The following is a 22184-nucleotide window of genomic DNA, read 5'->3' on the forward strand; positions in this document are numbered from 1 at the left end:
TGACTTTGAATTTGAAAAAATCTTTTGATGATTATTAGTTCTGTAACTACATACGTCTTACAATCGCGAACAATATTTTAATCAACATACAACCTAGCACTTCAAATTGCAAAAAAACGTAAGAAAATTTGAATTTCGCGGGCTACCCTGTAGCATCAGCCTGAAGTGTTTTTTTTTTCTTGTAGATTTTCATTTACCTACCTAGAAGTTTTAGCAAGATATATACTTCCCCAAATCTTACCTACTATGGTATTCATTTCGGTTACAAACTTGAGATAGAATAAGAAAAACAACTTTGTTTTTTACAATTATATTTATTTATTAAGTATCAAATCAATTAATTTTAGTAGGAACTTATAATTAATTCAGACAAAGAGCTAGCACACTATACTAGCCAAACTTAGCTACATACACCAAAATAGTATTTAATATTCGATCATTTCCATTTTTCATCAGGTAATGTCTGTATAACTGGCAAATCTTCCACTGTATACAGCATTATTTGGTTGTTTGAGTCCGGAGTAGTATTAGTACACTGAAATATAAAATAATAACCTGATCAAACTCTAACATAGTTTTATATGACGACCACTGTCCGAGACAGTGACAGGGACTGATGGCTGAACATGCCTTCCAAAGCACAGGATAACCTACTGGACAGACAACAACCCTGGATTTGGTTCGGCCTGCATTATCCTAATCAAACTGGGAACAACTTCACAAAATGACTTTCATGCTCTAAGTATTTTCCATGGGATTCAATTCCACAACCTCTGGATCAGGTGCCAAAGCCCCAAATCACTAGACCACAGAGACAGTAATGAAATTAAAAAGTAATCATTACTAACATACATACACGAATTATAACATATATACATGTTTTTATTAAATATTTTAATGTTAACTAGCAAATGTCACGCGATTTCACCCGTGTAGTTCCCGTTCCCGTACTATGGAGATAAACTATAGCCTATGTTACTCAGGGTAAATGTAGCTTTCTAATTATAAAAGGATTTTTGAAATTGGTGCAGTAGTTTTTGAGTTTATTCATTACAAACATACATACACACAGAAATACAAATCTTTTCGCTTTATAATATTAGTGTAGATTTAAATGACTAATTAAGTATTAATTATTGTTATTATTACTTACAGTGTTCTCAAAAGCATTTGACATTATATTGGTCAAAAGTTTGATTTGTGTCGTCAGCTTAGCCCGGTGTCCAATAATTGGCACTAAGTCTTTCAGGTCAGCCTCTGACAACATTTGGAGAGTCTCCACATCAATGGATTCTTCTGAAATAATATGGATAAGTTTAGTCTTTTTATCTCCGCACTAAGTCAGTTAGTCAGCTTGTTTACTAGTACCACGGGACTTTTCTTAATAAAAATAAGAGTTGGTTGGGAGAGGACAGGCCCTAGGTTATGTAGGTGCGGGGGTCAGTGGTTCATCTTTGGGTGTGGTAGGTATGCAGTTAATAATATCATACACTAGGAAAGCAAAAGACCTGCATAAATAGTCAAACAATAGCTCATAACAGTCCATTGCTGAACATATATGCGTTCTCCAATACTGCAGAATCTGTCATAATCTTCATGTTTGGAAGAAAACGCTGCTACCCGTTTCCTGGCCTACGAAGGTACCTATTAGGCGGTAAACCTTGACATCAGTCGCCTTGTGCGACACCCTGATGTGTAGTAGTATGGTGCTTGCTTTTCTACTTTTCGGCAAAGTAGCACTACGCATCTAAGAAGAATGCAAAAGTGCATCTAACGGGAAATGCCCTGTTTAAAATAGTGATTTAACGAATGAAACACTACCTATTGTCCTAATTATGTAAGAAATAGAAGTGAAAAACACTCACCCAAAAATTTTGGAATGTAAGCTTCCAAGACCGCAGATAATCCGAGATCGTTTTCTCTGCCGCCTCGTCTAGCGGCGGCGGCTCCATTCTTGAAATCTTCTTGACGTTGCTTGATGATATATGATTCATGCATAAAATCGAAAACGCCGGCTTTCCCGCTCGCCATAGACGATGCACATTGCACAACAGACACACATCCACTACCTAACCTACACTCGCCTCGCAAGTACCTACTCGCAACGCAACACGAGAAGAACAGGTTTCTACAGGACTGACCGTTAGTGTTTGATGTAACCAAAACGTTTTGTTATGCGCAGCATAACTTTATTCACCACCTATTATATTGCTGTATTACTGATAACCAAAAATATTCTAAAACCAACATAATCAATATTAGTTGATCTCAGCCAAATTTTTTGTTTATTTTTAGTAACTTTGCAAAACAAATCTCAACAATACTATTTAGCTGGTAGCAAACTAATATAGCAGACTTGAAAAACAGCAACTATTCATTAAAAAAATAGTTTTAGTTGGGTCAACTGTAAAGTCACAAGTGTGTAGAGTATAGCAAAACATATTATGTTGCAAAGTGCCGAAACCGAATTTTGTATTGGATAACATAAAATTTTGTAGCTTATAACCAACTCAAATAACAAAAATATTTTTGTAAAATGCAACAGAAGCAGTTGATCAATACGTAAATGAAATTCGTTTGTCTTTTATCAAGGTTTGGTTATTTGTGAATTAACTCAACTAGTTTTGTAAAATACTTTTTTCAGTGTACATATTTCATTTACTTATTCTACTGGGGCTTCTTTCATTCCGATTTTACAATAAATCATCTGACTTTTCCCAGAAGGATTTAATGTTGTAACACAAAATCCTATGATTCAGGAAAACATACCAAGCCTCAGTTATCGTTGTGTAGCAATGTATAATCCCATCAATTTCTTAAGCGCTTCACGTTCCCCCCGAGACAACCGCAATAAGACAAGCATCTAAAAACACATATCTACACAGAACTTATAAGGCGTCCTCATAGGCCCCTCCAAAAATACATAATCGATTCAAGTTTATTTTTCGTAGCAAAGGTAAATGCAAATGCGGAGGAATACTTTCAACGATTCCGAAGAAAATGTTGCTGGTACGGGCTCAATCAAAAATGTTTACCTACGGACTGAGCTAGTTCAATATTTTAGCCCCTAGCATCACACATTCACGTCAGCGAGGGAGTGCACCTCACTCCGGCGCAATTGAGTTTACCGTTAACGCAAACGTGACGTTTTACACGGATAAGTGGTTCGGTAATAGAATTCATGTGTCTCGCGACCTTTCTCTAACGATCTAAATTAGTGTTCAATGAAATACGTGGGTTACACGGGTAAGTATTTGTTCCCAATCTTTTGGGTTTCTCTTAAATGCTATCTTTTCTTAATATTATTTTATCCTATGTATCCCCATGCAACCGTTTCAGAATTTACCGTAAAGCTTCATGTTTAAAAGTATTTCACAAAAAACGCAGACCGAGTAATTCATAGTTTCAGTAGTTCTCTACGGTGCGATAGATTCACTCCAATAGTTGAGTCTACAGGTAAAGCCATTGTTTTTGCAGAAAAAAATACAAGTATTTGAAGGGACTAGTATTTCGCAGCCTCTAGTCAGGTAGAACTGCCCGTTCACAAAAAGACGACCAAGTTACACACACAGCGGACCGACAGAATTTTTTGCTGACCGCACGGGAATTGAAACTAGCGAAACTTTTATCAGGGCCATTCAGACATATGACTTTCAGACTAATACATACGTCAACAACTTGCAACCACAGCTTGTCAATTGCAGAGCTGAGTGTAAAATAATGAAGGATACGTAGCTACACCATAGTTAACACAAACAGAAAGTACAACGTAACGCCCTAAACAAAAGGAATTCGACGGCATTATTTGCACGCGCCCGCTAAATGACCAGTTTACAACAACAAATGCTGAATAAAACGCAGTGTTAATTAAGATGGGTCGTATATCAATAAATCCAGGCGACTGATTCCTTGCTAATTGCCAGGTTGCGATGAAGTGCGGAATCAGATGCAAGCGCGACTCGGTGCAAAATGCAAATTCGCCGCCGCCCTAACAGCACTGAACAGGCGGACGTAAAAATGTTTACGTAGAACGCTTGACCGCTTTTAATTGTTCTATTTAAATACAGAGAGCTGACATAAAGGCTAAAATGCTCCGTTTGCAGATCAAATTACATTCATTTTCATCCGCTCCGTGATAATTAAAAACACATTTATATCGGAGCTTTACATGCAATTTGTTTCATGAAACATCATCATCTTTTATCGCGTCGCCTAGAAAGGTCAGGCATTTAGATTTTACTTGTTTTCCGTTCAAATTGAGTGCAGAATAAGAAACTGTTTGGTTTATTAATGTTACTTAATCGAGTCTTGTTGTATTCACCTACGCTTAATTCATAAGAAGTCTCGAATACCTGTCTTAAAACCGGTAATATCGGTTACGGTTCTCTTTTCACATTCATTGTAAAATTCACTCAGTAGGTATAAAGCATATTAATTAATACGTTGTATACCTGACAAAGATATAGATATTGTAATGTACCTACGCAAGTTATGCTTTCCCGTGATTTGGGGTCGTGATTGAGGCTACGCAGATATTCAAAATATTTCTACCGCATTCCAGGCGCAGGTAGTGCGGTGCATATTGAAAGTCAAGCATGTTGTATAATTAAACGTTTCCTCGGCTATTTCGGTGGTACAAATTCGTAAATGTACGATACTTACATCTGACATGAGATTGGGCTCGTAGACTATCTGTATTCGCCGAGCGGCGCTCGTAACCGGCGGCTACGTCGAGCGGACGGGGTGCGAATGCAATCCGGATTTAGTTCAATCAATGCATCCACTCGTCATGTTTACGTAAAATTGAGCAGAATCAATTTTCGTCGGCTCACTTAAAATTCGAACACATTCGCCGATATCCGGCGGCACATGGTACATTTCCTGCTGTCTAGTCAGCAGGCGCTGCACCGCGGCGCGCCCCTGCCAGCGGCCGCTCGACCACGCTACCGGAGCATTTCGTGTGCCATTTTTATTTCATCATAATTCCGTTTTCAATTTCTAGCGGGAACGTCGGTGGCGAGATTGGTGCGTAAAACTCGCGTAAACATTCGAGCGGTTGCGGAACGGTTACTCCCGACTGTAACCGGTTTATGCCAGTGTAGAATGTAAAGAGATAAGGTTCTTTATGTGTGTAATCATTTTGTGTTACGACGGACTTCGTCATCCGTGAGTGTTATTAGGGCGCGCCTGTCCTTCCGCCGCTGAGCTTTATGCTCCGCGATTTGAAAAATTCAAAAACACGTCTATTCATCATATCATTTCAACATTTTTCGTCGGTCGTTTTTGGTTTCTGATAGAATATTATCCGATTTTTGCAAGGCACATGTTCTGAAAATCATAAACAAAAGATGAGGTTAAGTCAACTAAAATGTGTTATCTAGTGCCAGTCCATCGCTTCCGATCTACTTTCCTATTTACAGCTGAAGTGAGTGGTTTCAACCTCGGCGTCCGACCGATAATCCCTTCAGAAATAATAATGTGCCATCAAACGGAACATAATGGATACCAATTTTATTCGCAAGTAACGACCCGCAGTATAGCACGACGCTTTCTTCTCACTTCCAGTTCAATTTTATCAACGTCGGTATTTACTTTTTACTGCCAGCGCTTACTTTTCCTACTTTCATCACAGTTATGCCGCAACAGCCATGAATTGGCGCAGTGTGATTACAAATTTAAGCCGTCGCAGCTAATATGAATGACAACGGGTCGCCCTACTCGACATTCATTTCCCTCGGCGCACCTCTCTTATAATAACTTACACGGCAACTTCGCCTTAAGGTATCGATGTGTGCAGGCACACGTATGTGCCAGGGAAACAGCTTACCACGCCCCGGCTGCCGTCCTGAATGCCGCCTAATACACGATGTCATGTCATTTCTATTTGTTTTGCGGAATTTCGAAAAAGATCAAAAACAACATCGCCTTTTCAATCACGTCAGCGCATTATTTCGCACACCCTTACAACGCCGGGGTTATGATAAGGTAGTTTAATCTCATACAGCCGTTTTATTTTAGTCGTTGAATGGAGCAAAATTACAGACAGTGTACAATTTTGGGCGCCTCAATTGCCGATCTGCAAACAAATTTATACATATCTGATGAAGGTGCAGACTTTGGCGCCCTATAATCCGGATTCGACCCTTGAATGCGAGCGAACGAGCGGGTGGTCGAGGTTTTAGAGTGGCCCTTCAATCAGCCCTTCCTTGCGGGCGTGCGCGGCGACCGCGCTGCCGCCTGGTGCCGGGGGAGGGGCACGAGGACCTTTGAGCTACAGGCTCTTTGACACGAGCCACTGGCGCACTCTTCAAGTAATGATTCATTCTGCTGATGACTGACGCGGCTAATGCGTCAGTTTTCCCCTCCGCGATGTTTGCTTAAGGATTAAGGATTCGTTCGCTGTAAATTAGATTTAACGCGTCGTCTCTTTTTTAAATTACTTTGTTCGCATTAAATTTACATCGTCCTTGTGTAAAATGCAAACGTTAAATCATTTTATTGAGAGAGCTTCATTTCAGTTAAATGTGATAAGTGTTAGCGCTACCTTGCACATTAAAATTATGAACGTTTTCCAACAATTAATATTCTCTGCTTCCTGATAAATAGAAAGAATTCTCTAGAAAAGTCCTTTAAATTACGTTTAGATACAGGTACACAGGCATATTTTCATTTAACACATAACAAACACATGTTTTGCAAATAGTTCCTAATCGAAAATCGCTTTACAGTCGCATTTAGTTTAAAAAAATCATTAGTATAACGATGGAAGTATGTTTGACAGTGACATAACGCGTTGAACAAAATGTACGCTGAATGAGTCGCCGCACGCACCGCTGCGCCGCGACAAAGTGCTCATTGTTGGCAGAACTCACCAATTCTGAAAGACAATAGCGATCCTCCAGCTACAGGATTGTGCACATAGTTTAAATCCCTAATCGATATTCAGAATAATTTAATCCGTCGCTCAAAAGCTCATTGATATCGATAATCCAGTGAAAAAGCGGGAGTGGAAAGTGTCATCTTGTGATGTAATAATAACTCGCCATGAAAGCGTGTGCTTCATTGACATAAAGTGGGCACAAACAATATAATCCTTCTTTAAAAATTCAAAGATTAATTAATTTTTATACCTTCACTGGAGAAATGTATCTCATTTAACATATTTTTCTTTAACGTTACTTTTTGACAAACTCCTCAGTAATAATTGTTTTAATCTACAAAAAATTCCAATTAAAAGTTTTTTATCTCTCGGAAAGCTTAGGCTCGGTTTGCAGGCAGCGGACTCGGATTACATTTTGCGTTTATTTTATTTTCACATTTTATTTACTGACCCCTGACGCTGTATTGTTGATCTTTTTGTCATTGTGAATGAACATTTTGGTTACACGGGTACTTCTGACTAAATAAGTAGCAGCTTTATATTTTCAATATTTCCTGGTTCCGTGAACAGTGGCAGCGAGATCGCACGTCAATAGAATATAATGTATTCGGTTGATATGAGCTGGGAACGCGGGTCGTTATCATGTCAAAGAAACTATCGCATTACCGGACTCAAAAGACTGCGGTTTGTTTGATGTCAGTCATGCACGATAGATCCTACTCAATAAACTGTAATTCTATTATGGCTTTTCAGCAATATTAAAATAGCAGCAGTAATAAAAATACTGCAAAGTATATTTCATAATTTGAGATTAATATTCTAATAATAATTTAATGTGAAACTTCTGGCATAAGTACTGAAGGAAAGATAACATTTCGAAAAGTTTTCTCGAATAATTCTCGCGAAGATATTCGAATGCCACATTGATCCTTGGAATGCTATCTTTTCTCGGTTTAATTATAAATTCATTCTTATTTAAGACTTGCTCATGGCTTTATTTAACAAATAATAATATCAGCGAGAAATGTTTTGTTGTGGAAAACATAAAACAACTTCACACGTAACATCATACACAAAAGCGGGATAATGGTGTATTCCACGCCATTCTACTTTATTCCCAGCACACGGCTCTGTTGCATCGCCACCGCATATCAAAGCATAAAATGTCATTCTCCTTAATACATCTCGAATGACGCTGGAGTTTATGTAAATTGTAATACACGCCCGGAATATTTCGGTTCGTGTGAAACTCCGTGGTAATGCAAAAGGCAACTTTTTACGGATTCACAGCGTGTACCTATTAACGGGCAGTCTCCTTTAAAGATATTCTTAGAAGGAAAATAATATGAACCTGTGAAGCGAGTCGATGAACAGATTTCCGACTAGAGAGCTTTCACTTGTTGTTATTCTGTTACCGAGCAGCTTACAGAATCATTATTTTCTTTCAGACTTCTTTAATAACGTGACGGAAAATTCTCGCATTTCGATTTGAACCTGGCTACGTTCGTGATAAATTAAATCCATAATGTTATTTAAATGTGTCCATGTTGAAATCAGATCAGATAAAATGTGGGCGCCCGTCGTGTTTCCCTATATTTCATTAGGAGTACATTCGGCTTCCTGTGAAAAGTATCGTGTTTCGCGTGTCAATGAACACTGGATTTCATATTCCTAGCTATATAAATGTAATTAAAACATCAGTGTTACAAATTCACCAGTAAATATAAAGCTCTTAATTAACACAGCGGTCAAAGTATTAATTTCACCATTAATTTTGAGTAATTGCGCTCCGTTATAATTTAGACAGATATTAAGCAGCTTAAATTGTATTTATGTTGTTTTTATACTTTTCTAAACACATGTATCTTCGTCTGCCCTTAATTGGAATAAACGCGAGTAATATTATGATGTATGGATATGAAAATGAATAGGGTAGCGCAATTTATAATTGTAATTTTGAAATATTAATGCCGGATTTGTTTTTTGTAGGAAATATACGTTCGTTACAAACTAAGCCTATTTTGAACATGTTAGTTACATGATTTTAACGAAGTTTTTTTTTTCTTGCAGGTACGTACATTGTCAACACCATATCTGCCTACTTAGCTGAGCTGGTAAGGAACCACATTACCTTATATCTAAAGGCTGAAAAAAATACCCATAGAGGAAAACAGTACAAAAAGTATTTACTAATGGCCTTTAATTGTTGATTACGCTTCGATATAAAGCGATCAGTGTAAGGACGTAATTAATCCTTTGAGCCTCGGTCGCACGATATTTGTGACAATGGCGGCCGGTGTCCAGGGGCGACCGATCAAACTTTGTGGACCATTGACATACGCTCCATTGATACGACGGATCTACAAGGGCAATTTGTCCTTATTATTTCGTTCTTTCTGAACAATTACATTTGTAAAATAAATGGTTGTTACTTTTTTCAACTTTAAATTAGCGGACTGAAGATATATGCAGGTACTGGTGCAGTCTCTGGTAAAAAAAAACTTCATTAAAAGAAACTGTGATCAAGAATTCAAATAATAAATATTCATAGATTCTCACATATTCATAAATTAGCTCTCAAGCACTTAGTATTGGTAACTTCTTTATTAGTTCTAATCTGTTGTAAGGTATAACTGGTAGTAAGAAATATAGGAGCAGTTGTCAGGACCGGGTCGGGCGGAAACAGTGCATCCGGCCCTCAGGGACGCCCGGATTTTCTTACAACTCCAACATGCCCGCAGGACACTACCGAAAATACTTTATAAAGGTCCCTCTCACACTTGATATATTGTTACCGGATGTTTTATATCGATTTGTGCTCCATGAATGGGGATAAAATGTTAGAGGAAATATAAAAAGGTAATATTTTAAAGTAAATAAAACGATACTGGTCCTCCGCTACGAATGTTGGTACTCAGAATTTATATGCGTTTGATACAACTAAAATATATTATTTTTACGATATACGTCGTAAATCTGGTACTTAGCTGTTATAACGTTTTAGAGCCATCAAATACATTATAAAACAAACTTATAACCGTAAAAGTGTTTTCCGACAATGTTCACGTAACTCCGTAAGGTTCTTACAAAGTTGTTGAGTACTAAGAGCACTAAAAGGCGGCAATGCGTTAATCCGCCTGACGATATCGGAAACGCGTTCTCCGCCGGCTCCAAATATAATATAAATAAGAATCACGTATGTAATAAGGCGGGGCGGGAGCGCATTCCTCACACGTCCCGGGGCTTCCCGAGGCTTAGCCGAACTTGGGCCATTACCCACGACCACCGCCGGAGATTTCCTATACGACCTGACGCTCGTCTCGACGTCTGCAACATTTTTAAGTTTGGAAACAAACAATAAAAATATATTTTATTAAAAAACTTAATTCATAAATTGTTAACAAGTTTTGTCTTCATAAATAAATCATTCTCTAAGACGGTACAAAAACAAGTACCATTTTTAATACTGTTACAAATTTTGTAGACATCGACCATTTGCTGGCGAAACGTATGGGCTCAGTGTTTTAAGGGGAAGTGTGCGAGTGACCCAATTAGATTGTTAAATTAGAACGCGCGCCGAACAAAACCATTAACCATGATAGTTGAAGTACCTGACAGGATGAAGAAGACAATTGTCTATGCATATTAGGTATATGTACCTTATATATCACAATTACAGTTAAAAATATTTAACAATAAAGATCTAGAACTTGCACGGTTGCGTGGGTTTGAAAATTGTTACGTTATCATAACGCTTGAGGAAGGCACTGATACTCACATGTAACTACCTCATTAAAATACATGACGTAAAGCCTGCCTGCAAACATATTAGTTTACTTTACAGCTGAATGCAGAATCTAGCGTAATGCGCGTATCGTGCGCTCTCGTGTGTCACATTCTCGTCAAGCTTTCACAAAACCCATTCGCCTGAACTCGTACTTTCACATAATCAATACCCAAAATGATAGCCTCAATAACCATAGTCAACCTACATTTAAAATAAACATTTCCACAAACTTCAACATAAAATGTCGTCAGCAACACTGAAACGGATCGTAAGTATCCTTCGAAAACAACGTAAGTCGTTCCATAAAACCGCTTACTTACAATGGACGTGGAAACCATCAAAAAGTGTAAAACATATCCGTTCAATTGGCGCTCAAATAAAAGTTTTATCGGTTGCTAGTACACGGCAATCAGTGCAGTTTTAGCGGCACGTGCTCCGGGAACACAGTTTATGTAAATCGTGTGCGGTTGAACAATCTCAATTGAAGGTATTATGCGATAATATTGGAACACTCCGCTCTCTGCGGCTCTGTAAGCTAATACACAATATGCAGGCAGATTGGATCTGAGGCATGACCGACAATGCGTTTAGCGAGTATCTTAGCGTTATTAACGTTTAATGGACAGCACTATTATTTAAATTAACGGCTACTCTTATCTCTTTTAATAACATTTCATATTATGCCGTTTTTCGTGATAACTATTTGCCAAATTATGTGAATGAACCATTTTTGATATGTAACTTTAAATTAGAACTGCGAGAATATATACTTACTTTTAATGAGATTTTATACGTGTTGATATATTTTTTATAAGAGTAAAAGTTTGTAGCATATTCTATTCATATCATGCTAGACAAACATCGTTCTTAACATAGCGAGCTCTGATGAAGAACAGGCAAAGATTTTCAACATAAAAATATTTTTCCAGACACAGATAACATTTAAAAAATAAAACATGTTCCAATTTTACTCCGCTTACAGAAAATACTATTTCGTAGATGGTCTACGCAGCGAGCCGTGACAATCGCTGTACAAACTTGCTTCTTGCTCGAGGAAATATATGGCTCCATATAATATTTTACAATAATATTTATTATATCCATAAATATTTCATTAATAATTCTACACGACAGAGTTACTTTTATTTTATCCTCATGTGTGCTACGGCGTAGCAGTTTGCTACGCTCGTGTTTGCGTAGACCTTGAGTTTATTTAAATACGACTGAAGTAAATATTACTACAGCAGTTAAGTAGTATAAAAAGCCATTAAGCCAGCATATTACTATGAGTAGTTTAAAAAGTGTTTGTTGTTAAACGTAGTCATGTTTCATAGTTCTAACGGAGCAAGTTTGAGTGCAATAATTCGGAGTTTATTTGCGATCTGGCCATTAGCAAGTTAATTATTCAGTGGCGGACAAACTTCGTGCACAACGGGAACGCGTATGTGCCACGCTGATATTGCGCTCTTATTCGCATTTTCATTAATTTCCCGAAAAATATTGCCTGCATCAACTTACGACACTTAAGTTATAACGCTATTAGGGAATTTCAAATTCAAATTCGCGTAGTGTTTCATGTATCCTATTTACTATCTATATAGTTTGTAATATAATGTGGTGTAAATTAAAAAAATAGTTACCATATAAATTAATTATCACATTTGTTTATGAGAATACACAGGCGTTGCATGGAACTGGCCTTTGCTTGAATCTGTGCCCGTATGAAGTGTCCCACAGACAACATAGGGGCCTGCTCGCCCACAGATAAGATAACGTAGTTTGAATTGGCTATTATGAAATCGGGCATAGTAAATAAGGCTGTTGGCACACCGACTGACATGTATGAATATTGGATATCTGTTGTAGTGTCGCTGAAGTTTGTAACTGCCCTAGTAAAACTTGCAAATTCTAATCAAGGATATTTTGTATAATTGTAAATGTGTGTACTACATATTTAAAAGTTATGGTTGAGGCGAGCGTATATCTATTAAAATAACGAAAGTTAGGTTTTACAGAACGTTCTTATTATTAGAAAAAACTAACAGAATAATTATTTCGCATGCTCGAACAGACAGTTTACAAATAGACAACCAAACAACTGAAGTTTAACTGAAAATAGTGAAGTAAATCAGACGCTTGCCTCGGTTACGATATTGTGCTAAATAGGTACCTATCTAAACTAGCAACACAAATTCAAAGACATTCCGTGCATCGAGTTTGCAACGTTCCCGAGGTTTCACACCAACTCTGCCGACTGCAAGATAATAATTTATTCACATGTAAACTCGTCCGCTCACACAACTTAGATTGGACTTAAACGAGTATGTTGTGAGCTCGTATTATGCTTAATGAAGTTAAACATGTCCCGACCAGGAAACTTGACGACTAGTCTCGGCTAAATTACAATGCCACACTGAAATTATTGTGGAGCCCTCCGACCAACAACGTTTACATTAATAATTGATAGCTCTAAGTTATGATGGCGAAGCATGCGCCTAGTGGGACAAACCACCTCACTGAAATATGGACGACTCTAAAATATACTGAATGAAATTTCTAACGTAGGTATAATAAATTGTTCACGAACTACCCCAAAGGCCTTTTATCGTATATTAAATAGTCCCTCGTACGAAGTTCTCTTTTAACTTGTATTAAAGCAAGCTTTTTGTCCAATGTTTCGTACAAACACATATCTTAATAAAAGATCCTTTGCAAAGACAAAAAACCTTGCGTCGCGCCGCCTGCTCCGAATCTCTGCACACATCTTTTGCGTCCTCCACTCTTTTTTATTAGTACAAAGTTTTTTGTATTTTTCATCTTAACTTTACCCAGACTTCGTTTTTCTTAAAATATGCTGGATAATATAAAAGATAGATATAATAGGTACATAGAGATATTGTTTCTATTCCTTCACCACATAAAAAGCAAAACAATATTTGAGTGAGTGCATGGAATGGTTCTATCTATAAGTTAACCAGAGTAAATTGGACTCAAACAAATTAATGGCTTATGCTAAAATTATAAAAAACATTGTTAGTTTTACAAATTGTTTCCCAAATGACAACACATGACGCGCACAAATTGAAGGTTTTAGTGGCTACTTTAATAGCAATAGTTGGTAAGCACATCTACGTAACTACATTTGAAGTTAGACGGGCAGCTAAAAGGCCATTACTAGACGGGTCGTATGAATTATTTGTAGTGGTAGCGGGCACGCGACGCGGGTAATCGAGTAAATTATTGTGGTAGCGATACGCTCCCTGGCCGCCCTCGCCTTCCCGAACAAACTGACATTACTACCACATTCCTACTACTACTTGAACTTCGACATTAGCTCCGCACGCTGGTACCAATATCAATTTACGTTCTCTGCATATTTGAGCATTAATTAATGTTAATAACTGCATACCTACCTGCCTTCACGGAAAATATATTTTTAGACTGCGTTAATAAGTAAATATTTCAAAGGTAAACTACAGCTGTATTTCCGAGCTTTTAATAAATACGTGGAATCCAAACGTTACATAATACGGCGTAATCTATGAAAACGAAGCGGGTGAAACCTGTTTCGACATTCGATTCACTGGGAAATAGTGGAATAAAACGAGTAGTAATTAAAGATTTATTGGAAAAATATATTCTACAAATTAACGTTCATTTTGCATAAGAACTGTTGGTTTAACTTATAAATTAAAATACCTCTACATTTTATGTTAAAATAAAATGTTAAGAACATTTTCTGCATTTAGATAGTCACGCAAACTTGTGACTTTTTTTCAGTCACTACATGATTTGATCTCATTTTCATAAGTCCAGGACCTTCCAAGATTTAACAAAGGTAAGACTACATACATACATTCTTTAAAACACAGCACTACAAGGACCGCCACAAAACATCGAACAATCAACAAGAAAACGTGAAATAAAACTGTTATACCCGTTGTTTAATGGCCTACCAACACTGCATATCACACTGCGATTAAGTTACAAGCAGTATGTGCTTGTTTTATCGTCATCAGGAAATAGTTCCGGTCATATAAACGTGTAGTAATTAAAGATTTAAAGCGTAAGGCGCCACCGCGGCTGGCTCGATGGCCTAGCGTGCTTTGTGCTCTATTTAAACCACAAACAAACAGTCACTACTCGGAATACTCGAATGATAATAATACTCGTCACTTGTCAATGTCGTTTCTGTAAGTGCTGTTTACGTTGAAAAGGCGTTTAATGACAGGAGGAGAAGAGAACTTTTTATTTTACAATGTAGGATAATAGTGCGATAACTAACATTCTTTATACATATCGATATACTTTTGGACGTGTAGTATTATTTTACATGCAGTAAGCTATTTTTAAATAACAATAACAGTCAGTCCGGATAAATAGATACAATGAAAAAAAATTGTATCGAGAAACCGTAGTTACAATCGTAGCGTCGACAAGTACCGGGTGGCCATGACATATATCAAACTTCACATGAATAGTTACTACAATGCTACACACGTTGTATTTCAAACATAAGCCTGTGTATCACCGACCTTACTGGAATTACCAACTCAACTTTTTTACCCACTGTACGGCGCGTTAGTTACTGAAGCTTTTTGGTGCCCTGTTTCAATTAATTCACTTAAGGTACATTAAAACCATTATCTGTAGTAGCGTGGGAGAGCCACGCAAATTACGTTAATTGTGTAGGCATTATTAGTAAGCAATTTTGATTAGGTTCAACTAAGTGCTCGCTAAATTCCACCGCATAAAGTTTGATACTGGTCCGTTAAAGTCCAAAGTAACAAAAAGGATTTTTATTTAAATTCGAATTTATTGTGCTGTCGCAGAGCATACGTTGTCTCCACATAAACCCGGCTGAAAAAACGGCTCAATAAAACCCCGAAATTTACTGCAGAGGCTGTGTAGTGGAAGTTCACAGTTTGTTATAGGCTTAATACACGCGAAACCTTTCTTGAGGTGACTCGACTAAACTAAGTTCGTGTCTAGTTGCGGTTGAAACTGTAGCACCGGGAGTAACTGGGGCACTCACCGCTTTCCTAGTTTTTTCCAACGTGCTTGAAACAATGATATTGTGGAGATGAAGCTTTACTCTTTACTTACGTTGAGAACTTGACAGTACGGTCTGAAGTTAGACTTTGTTCCGCGCTCAAACTATAAATGTTTTAAGGCAGCACTCTGTTATTACGAGTATTTCACTTCTTGTTTTCACTATATTTTAAAGTGTCTCTGTTTACGTTTGAAAAGACGACCCACAATGTTATCAATTTCTAATAGTAATATTATACTGTGATTAAAATTGAAACCTTATACGAATGTGAAATAAATTATCAGGGTTAAGATTATGATCTTGAAATAACCGCTTTAAAAGAACGTCAACAAAATCTACTTGTTAACATTTTAGAACACATATTCTTTAGGCGTTATTCGAGCGTAAAGTTTTAGGGGTATGTCACAGAGTTAAAAGCATTTAATTGAGAGGAAATCAAGCGATGTAAAGTTGGTCCCGTAAGAACCGTTTTGTTTACACACATGAAAAGTATTTGAAGCTGAAGCTGCGACGACAGCCGCGCAGCCGAGTGTGTAACAACGTGCGCATCGCTCCGCCAGGACGACCTAACAACACTTTCATTTACATTACACAACTCTCGGCTATTTGCTTAATAAACGCTCGTTAAATTAACATACCCACCGAATAGAGGTTCTTTGAGACCCACTTAGGCTCGTTGAGCTTTGACTTTTTGTAACACTCCTATGCTTGCGCGCTGGTTTTATTACAAGTGAGAATTGAAATTGTTTCAGCAAATATTCTGTTAGATATGGGGGTCCTCTGTAAAAGCCTTTTGATGCGGTTATTACACACCACTATGTTCTTATCTGAGTAAAGGGAGCGAAAAATACTTAACCCTAAAATTTGCGAGTGTCGTGGCGAGTGTACATACAAAGAAACAAGATGAGTTGGAAACAGCCGGTAGACGCGGGAGACGTAACGCATCCGGCACACAAGCACCGGCAAGCGGAACTCGACTCACCGCGACAATCACGCCAACACGCCATCTTGCCGTATTCGCCACAAACCTCTGCCATTTAATGGACTTTCGGGACAGCGTTAAAAAGTATTTAGCCGAGTACTATTTTAATACTGTTAAAAGCCACTTAACGCGGTTCTTAAATAAAGCGACCCCAGATAAACCAGTAAATGCGTATCTAAAGCGGACTAACAAGAAAAAAATGCTCTTTTTTACAGAGCACCATTCCACAGAATATTGGATACGAAAACTGCGTAACACAATGTTCTAAGCCAATTAGTTGGTCATTTTTGCAGTGGCACGGCCGTGTTTACGCGGAACCGGCCTAAGCTGGAGTAAGCCGGTTATGCCCGGTTCGAATCTAATTAAAAGGCACCGTTTCGTCCAAAATGCTGACAGTTGCCATTTGACGCGATTTTTATTTTATATAGCCATCGCAATCAGAAGGTTAATTGGTTTGTTTTTTTGGTGTATCGATCTGCGGGTGATATTCTTTTAACGTTCAACAAAAATAATGTAAGAAGCGAAGTGAAAAGAAAAAGTACGAATGAATAATTTGATCAAGTAATGCAGCAACCGCAGTCGCTCAAAATGAATACAATTGTTTTGTTTTCCCTCGGTAAATTTATTCGTTGTTTAGAATAATGAAACGGGCGTATTTGCTCAAGGAAATCCATTCTCTTACAATTTAAGACGGAGCCGCCTAATGTGTTGCAATTTTTCGTCTATAATAACAGTATGCAAGTTGTGTGCGGACTCCGCGCTTATGAACAAAATGTGGCTCAGGGAAACCATTAGCTGATGCTCCTTGTATCTTTTAATCATTATTCTACTTTTATAAGATGAATTACTGTGAAAATTGTACATACTTAAGCATACTGTAGCATGCTGTACTAACACTGACGATTCCAATTTTATCCATTTACTTGTTAAATTCAAATAAATATAACATATAAATCAAGTCTTAAATGTAATAATTCCAATACATAAGAGTACATTGTCATACATAACCTGCATCAGAATATCGGCTCCGCTCGTAGCATGATGTACACACTGGCACGCTCCAGTCAACGAACGACATTAAGTAAAAGAGTTTCGTGAGCTGTAATTTAGTAGAAAGCATTGAAATATTCGTGTATAATCTGAATAACATGCCGATATGAACAACGGGGGAATACGGACGAACGTTAGGGTGTATTTTATCCAATATTAAACGTTCAGGGAACTGCGAGTGGAATATTTTACGAATTACGCGAGGGCTTTTACAATATTCAATAAGATAATAGATGGAAAGAGTGTCTTCATCAAAATATATGTTTATGATTCAGTAATAAAGCGGTACACGTGTCCTCTTCAATGTTTGATCGTTGACTATAACCAAATTAGAATATGATTTTATTGTATTGAATCTTTTACGATGGAATAAAATATTCTTTGCCGCTTAAAGGATTTAGTCTTGTATAAAAGTCGTTTCGATGTCGCTTTTCATTGTTAATGTATTGTATACAAAATGTGTTGAATAATATGAACAAGTATTTAATAAAATAATGTATCTAGCATTTCACAAATGTAGGTCGGTACTCTATTTTATGATTCATATAAAACTCAAAGTACGGATGCATATCTTAAAACTTATACCCGCTATACAATTTGTAGTAGAGATGTCGAAATGAAAGTCGTACGAGCGATTTTATTCATGTAATAACTCCATCTGGCCGCTTGGTACGACATCTCGCGTCTACCTACACGCTCGTCTGATAAGAGAACCTCAATATCTCCCAGCTAGACCTTCGTAATGTAATTTTTCGCCTCTCCATTTTCTCATACCCAAAACTTGGAGCTTTATTGAAATATTGGATATCAAGTACGGTAGAGTTGTTTTTATTATTCAAAAGTTTGCCGAATTCTTGGTCCGGTCTACCAAACTATACATAAAAGACACATTGAGTTTATTTTGATTTTTACCCTGAACGAAATTGGTTTAACATAAAAGTAAGAGATAGGGTAATGTTGCCTGTGTCACGGAGAATGGAAAATTCGGTCACGCCTCGCGACGTGCGATATGAAATGCTTTTTATTTCCCATTGCTTCAGTTTACAAGTCAACATTTAGCTCCGTGATCGATATAATATGCTTTGTACAAGTTTCATTTCTTTGGTAATAAATAACGTTTAGTATATAATATAGGACCGGCCAATACAAGGTGATTTATTTACTCTGTAGACATGTATTATCTATCTTTATTGCCGAAAGCAGTTCCACGATAAATCATAAGTGATTTTACCTAATCTAGTTCGCACAACATATTTCGAAAGCTAACAAAAAGGGCAGTGAACATACAAGAAGAAGTATCACTACTAAGGACTTGTAGAAAGGTACCTACCATACGTTTACGGTAAGTAGCGTTCTGTGAACCACTCCTTAGAGTCGCGTGAGGGAAGCGCATGAAACATTTGCAGCCACATACAATGTAGTGACACCGCTCGCCCTTTACTTAGACTAATATCTATTGCAATATCATTTGTCACATAATGCCATGCGATTACTCAGTAAATACCTACTTATTTATGTTAGTATTAAAATGGCAATATGTCGGTGTTTGTGATTAATCATCATCCGCTTGGCTGTTGGAGAAACCCTTCAACAAAATAATATTCATTCATTTACATCCATTGCGCATTGCTTATCTGTATGTATTTATTAAGTTGGGTGGGTATTAAAAACTACATATAAAATATCGGTTAAATTTTACACTACTGTAGTTAGTTTATATTCCCTAAAGTCTATATCCTCTCGTCTCTAAACTCGCGATTAGCTTTTGTCTTTGAACTTGTTATCATCATGTTAAGCCAAGACATTGTAGTATAATATTAACTCCAAGTATAAGTAGCAACAAATTCCCGTGTGTGTTGATTTGTAACAGTAATATGTACTGGGAATGCATAACTTGCGGCTAACATGCAACCGCGCGAAACTCGACGCCGGCGCGCGTATCGATATCCTTTCCCATCGCTAATGCAGCTAGACTTGATTTAGTAATCTATACTAATATAATAAAACTAAGTGCCTGTCTGTACGCTTCTACAATTTTACCTCTAGCAAGGTCTGTGGAGACTCTGTTTGCAGAACGTTACGAAGGTTCTATTTTTGAATTTAAAAGAAAGAACGAAAAACAAATGAGCAATTTTAAGGACTTCAAACTGTTGCGCAGAAGCCGAACAAACGTGATTGTTTCTTATAAACTGTGCAAATAAGTGTTGCGTAGAGTTTTTGAGTTTTGCTGAATTCATAAAAATGCTGAAAATTAAACTAAACGAAATGTTTTATAAAACATGTTTTGTTAAACTTAACTTAAAAATGATATTTATAAGTACGAAATTTAGTTTTTTCTTTAGACCAGAAGTAGCTATCCAGTACGTATTATATATAGTATGCGCATGAGTGAAGAAAATGATGTGCAACTAAAACAAAACATTTAATATTTTGCACAAACGCAGATAAACAAAGTTCCAAGTTGTTAAGTAACCGAGTCTCCCAAATTAGAAGACAAAACATAAACAACAAGTAAATGGGTAGCAGACGAGACAAATTCTACCGCATGCCTCGGAGTAAACCGCTCAACTAGTGAAAAATTTTCTTGCTTTTATTTCTAGACGGGTGACACTCGATCGCTTACGGTGCGCGGTGTCACTTCGCCGCCCCGCTTGATTTATGCGACCAATATGGCCGCCGCTGTCACTCGCCGACCGATATCGAACCGCTCCTATCATCTAACGCAACATACTTGACCAGATTTTGATACAAAAAGAAAATTACAAAAGTAAATTGTCTTGCTGAGCTCTCAATTTACCAACCCAATAGATGTGGGTGTTTTATTTACAGAAAGAGGGAAATATTCAAGCAGAGGCAATCCTGCTTAATCTTGGCATTAGGAGCTATCCCGTAATTCACTCGACTGAATTTTTCAATTCGTTTTCGTTGAAGCCTTATTTTCTTACGTTTAATATTATACCCTCTTTACAAATGTACGCAGAGCTCGTCTGTGGGCGTGTAGAAGACGTTACATTTTGTAACTTGTATTGTGACTTACGATTATTAGGTAGATATCTGCTTTATTTTAGCATATTCCTTATTCCATGATTGAAGATAGGAAAATGTGAAAATAAATATACAAAGCGTCGTCACTTTTCAATTGAAGTTGAAGAACTTTACAGCGGCTATCAGATTTTTATAATTTCGTGGCGTTCACAAAAGAAACACAAAAATACTCGTGGATGTGAACAGGAGTCGTCCGCGTCGCACGACAATATCAAGTAGGTGGCTCCGGGTGACACCTCGGGCTCGCGGCGTCTATTGCCGCCTCTAAGTAGGTCGAATAATGTGACGGGCTCGCCACAAGTGCACTCCCGACCCTTCGGCCGCTTCGAGGGCTCTCCTGCGCGATCCTCCATACTAAAATCGCTTGATTTGACATGATTTTAAATACCGATACCGGAATACAGGTACGTTGGTAATATCCGTCGCATTTTAAAAAATAACTGAAGGCTCGAATGCAGATCGCAGTCAAATCATATATTCACATAAAACATTTCAATAGCAATATTTAGGTATTCCGTGACTGTGGTTATTCTACAATGACAGTAGTAGAAAACCCGATCGCGTGCCATTATTTTCATAAATTCATGACAGCTCCTTTGATATGGGCACGGAACTACTGCATTGAAAAATAAACTTTGAAAAGTCATCCCTATAAAAATGTAACTGTCATATCGATTTTTTGTTAAAAATAAACCTAAGTCAAGATTTTCCATGTGAGGTTTATCCAACAAATCACTAAAGCTGAATTCTAAATTACTTATATCAAGCTACCTTCGATAAATAATTTATCAGCAGCTCAGTTTACGGATACCTTATTAATTTGGTATTTCAGGTAAAGATTAAGACTCCGTGGAACGATAATAATTTCTTACACCATCATAACTCAATTCTTGCTTATTTTAGCTACGAAAGTTAAGATTTTTTGCAATGTATTATAGTGTAGGATGATTCTTATACGACACTGGGTGTTAGGGAGCAGTGTGTGTAAGCCACAAGGGGGCGGCTGTCACGCTAGTTCGACGTGCGCATCGCTCACGCGCTCCGACGGACCGACTGAATTGAGAAATTGAAACGCGTATCTAATCACAAAAACCTCACCAATATCAATGTTGATCGCTTCAAATGTACTTCCCTCAGCAAATTATAAAGCTTCGTATTATATATGTTGTCGCTGTAGTCTGTAGTCTTCGGAATCAAATCAAGATTCTACCTTAATAACATTTTAAAGGAACACGTACCCACTTAGAGCTCACACCCGCTGAATTTAATTGTCGCTCGCTTCTAGAACGTCATGCGGTAAGAATGTTAAAATAATTTCCACCGTGTTCGATATTCCTCTCAATTTCACAGACACGACTTGCCTTAGACAAGTATTTAGAACGCTTGA

At 37.5% G+C, this 22184-nt stretch overlaps 2 protein-coding genes across 4 annotated transcripts in view; one reads left to right on the forward strand and one right to left on the reverse strand.

Moving 5' to 3' along the window:
• The window catches only part of LOC110372776 (matrix metalloproteinase-2), a 139209-nt gene that overhangs the window by 60293 nt on the left and 56732 nt on the right, over positions 1-22184 (forward strand). The gene's annotated exons all lie outside the window — the stretch shown is intronic.
• Positions 295-2333, reverse strand: LOC135117185 (uncharacterized). Its single transcript, XM_064035686.1, has 3 exons — positions 1866-2333; positions 1154-1296; positions 295-535 (listed from the first exon to the last, which is right to left on the reverse strand). The coding sequence occupies exons 1-3, from the start codon at positions 2029-2031 to the stop codon at positions 437-439; spliced, it is 408 nt and encodes a 135-aa protein (XP_063891756.1). The 5' UTR covers positions 2032-2333; the 3' UTR covers positions 295-436.

This window comes from Helicoverpa armigera, chromosome 8 (genome assembly GCF_030705265.1).
Source record: "Helicoverpa armigera isolate CAAS_96S chromosome 8, ASM3070526v1, whole genome shotgun sequence".
Lineage (NCBI taxonomy): Eukaryota > Metazoa > Arthropoda > Insecta > Lepidoptera > Noctuidae > Helicoverpa > Helicoverpa armigera.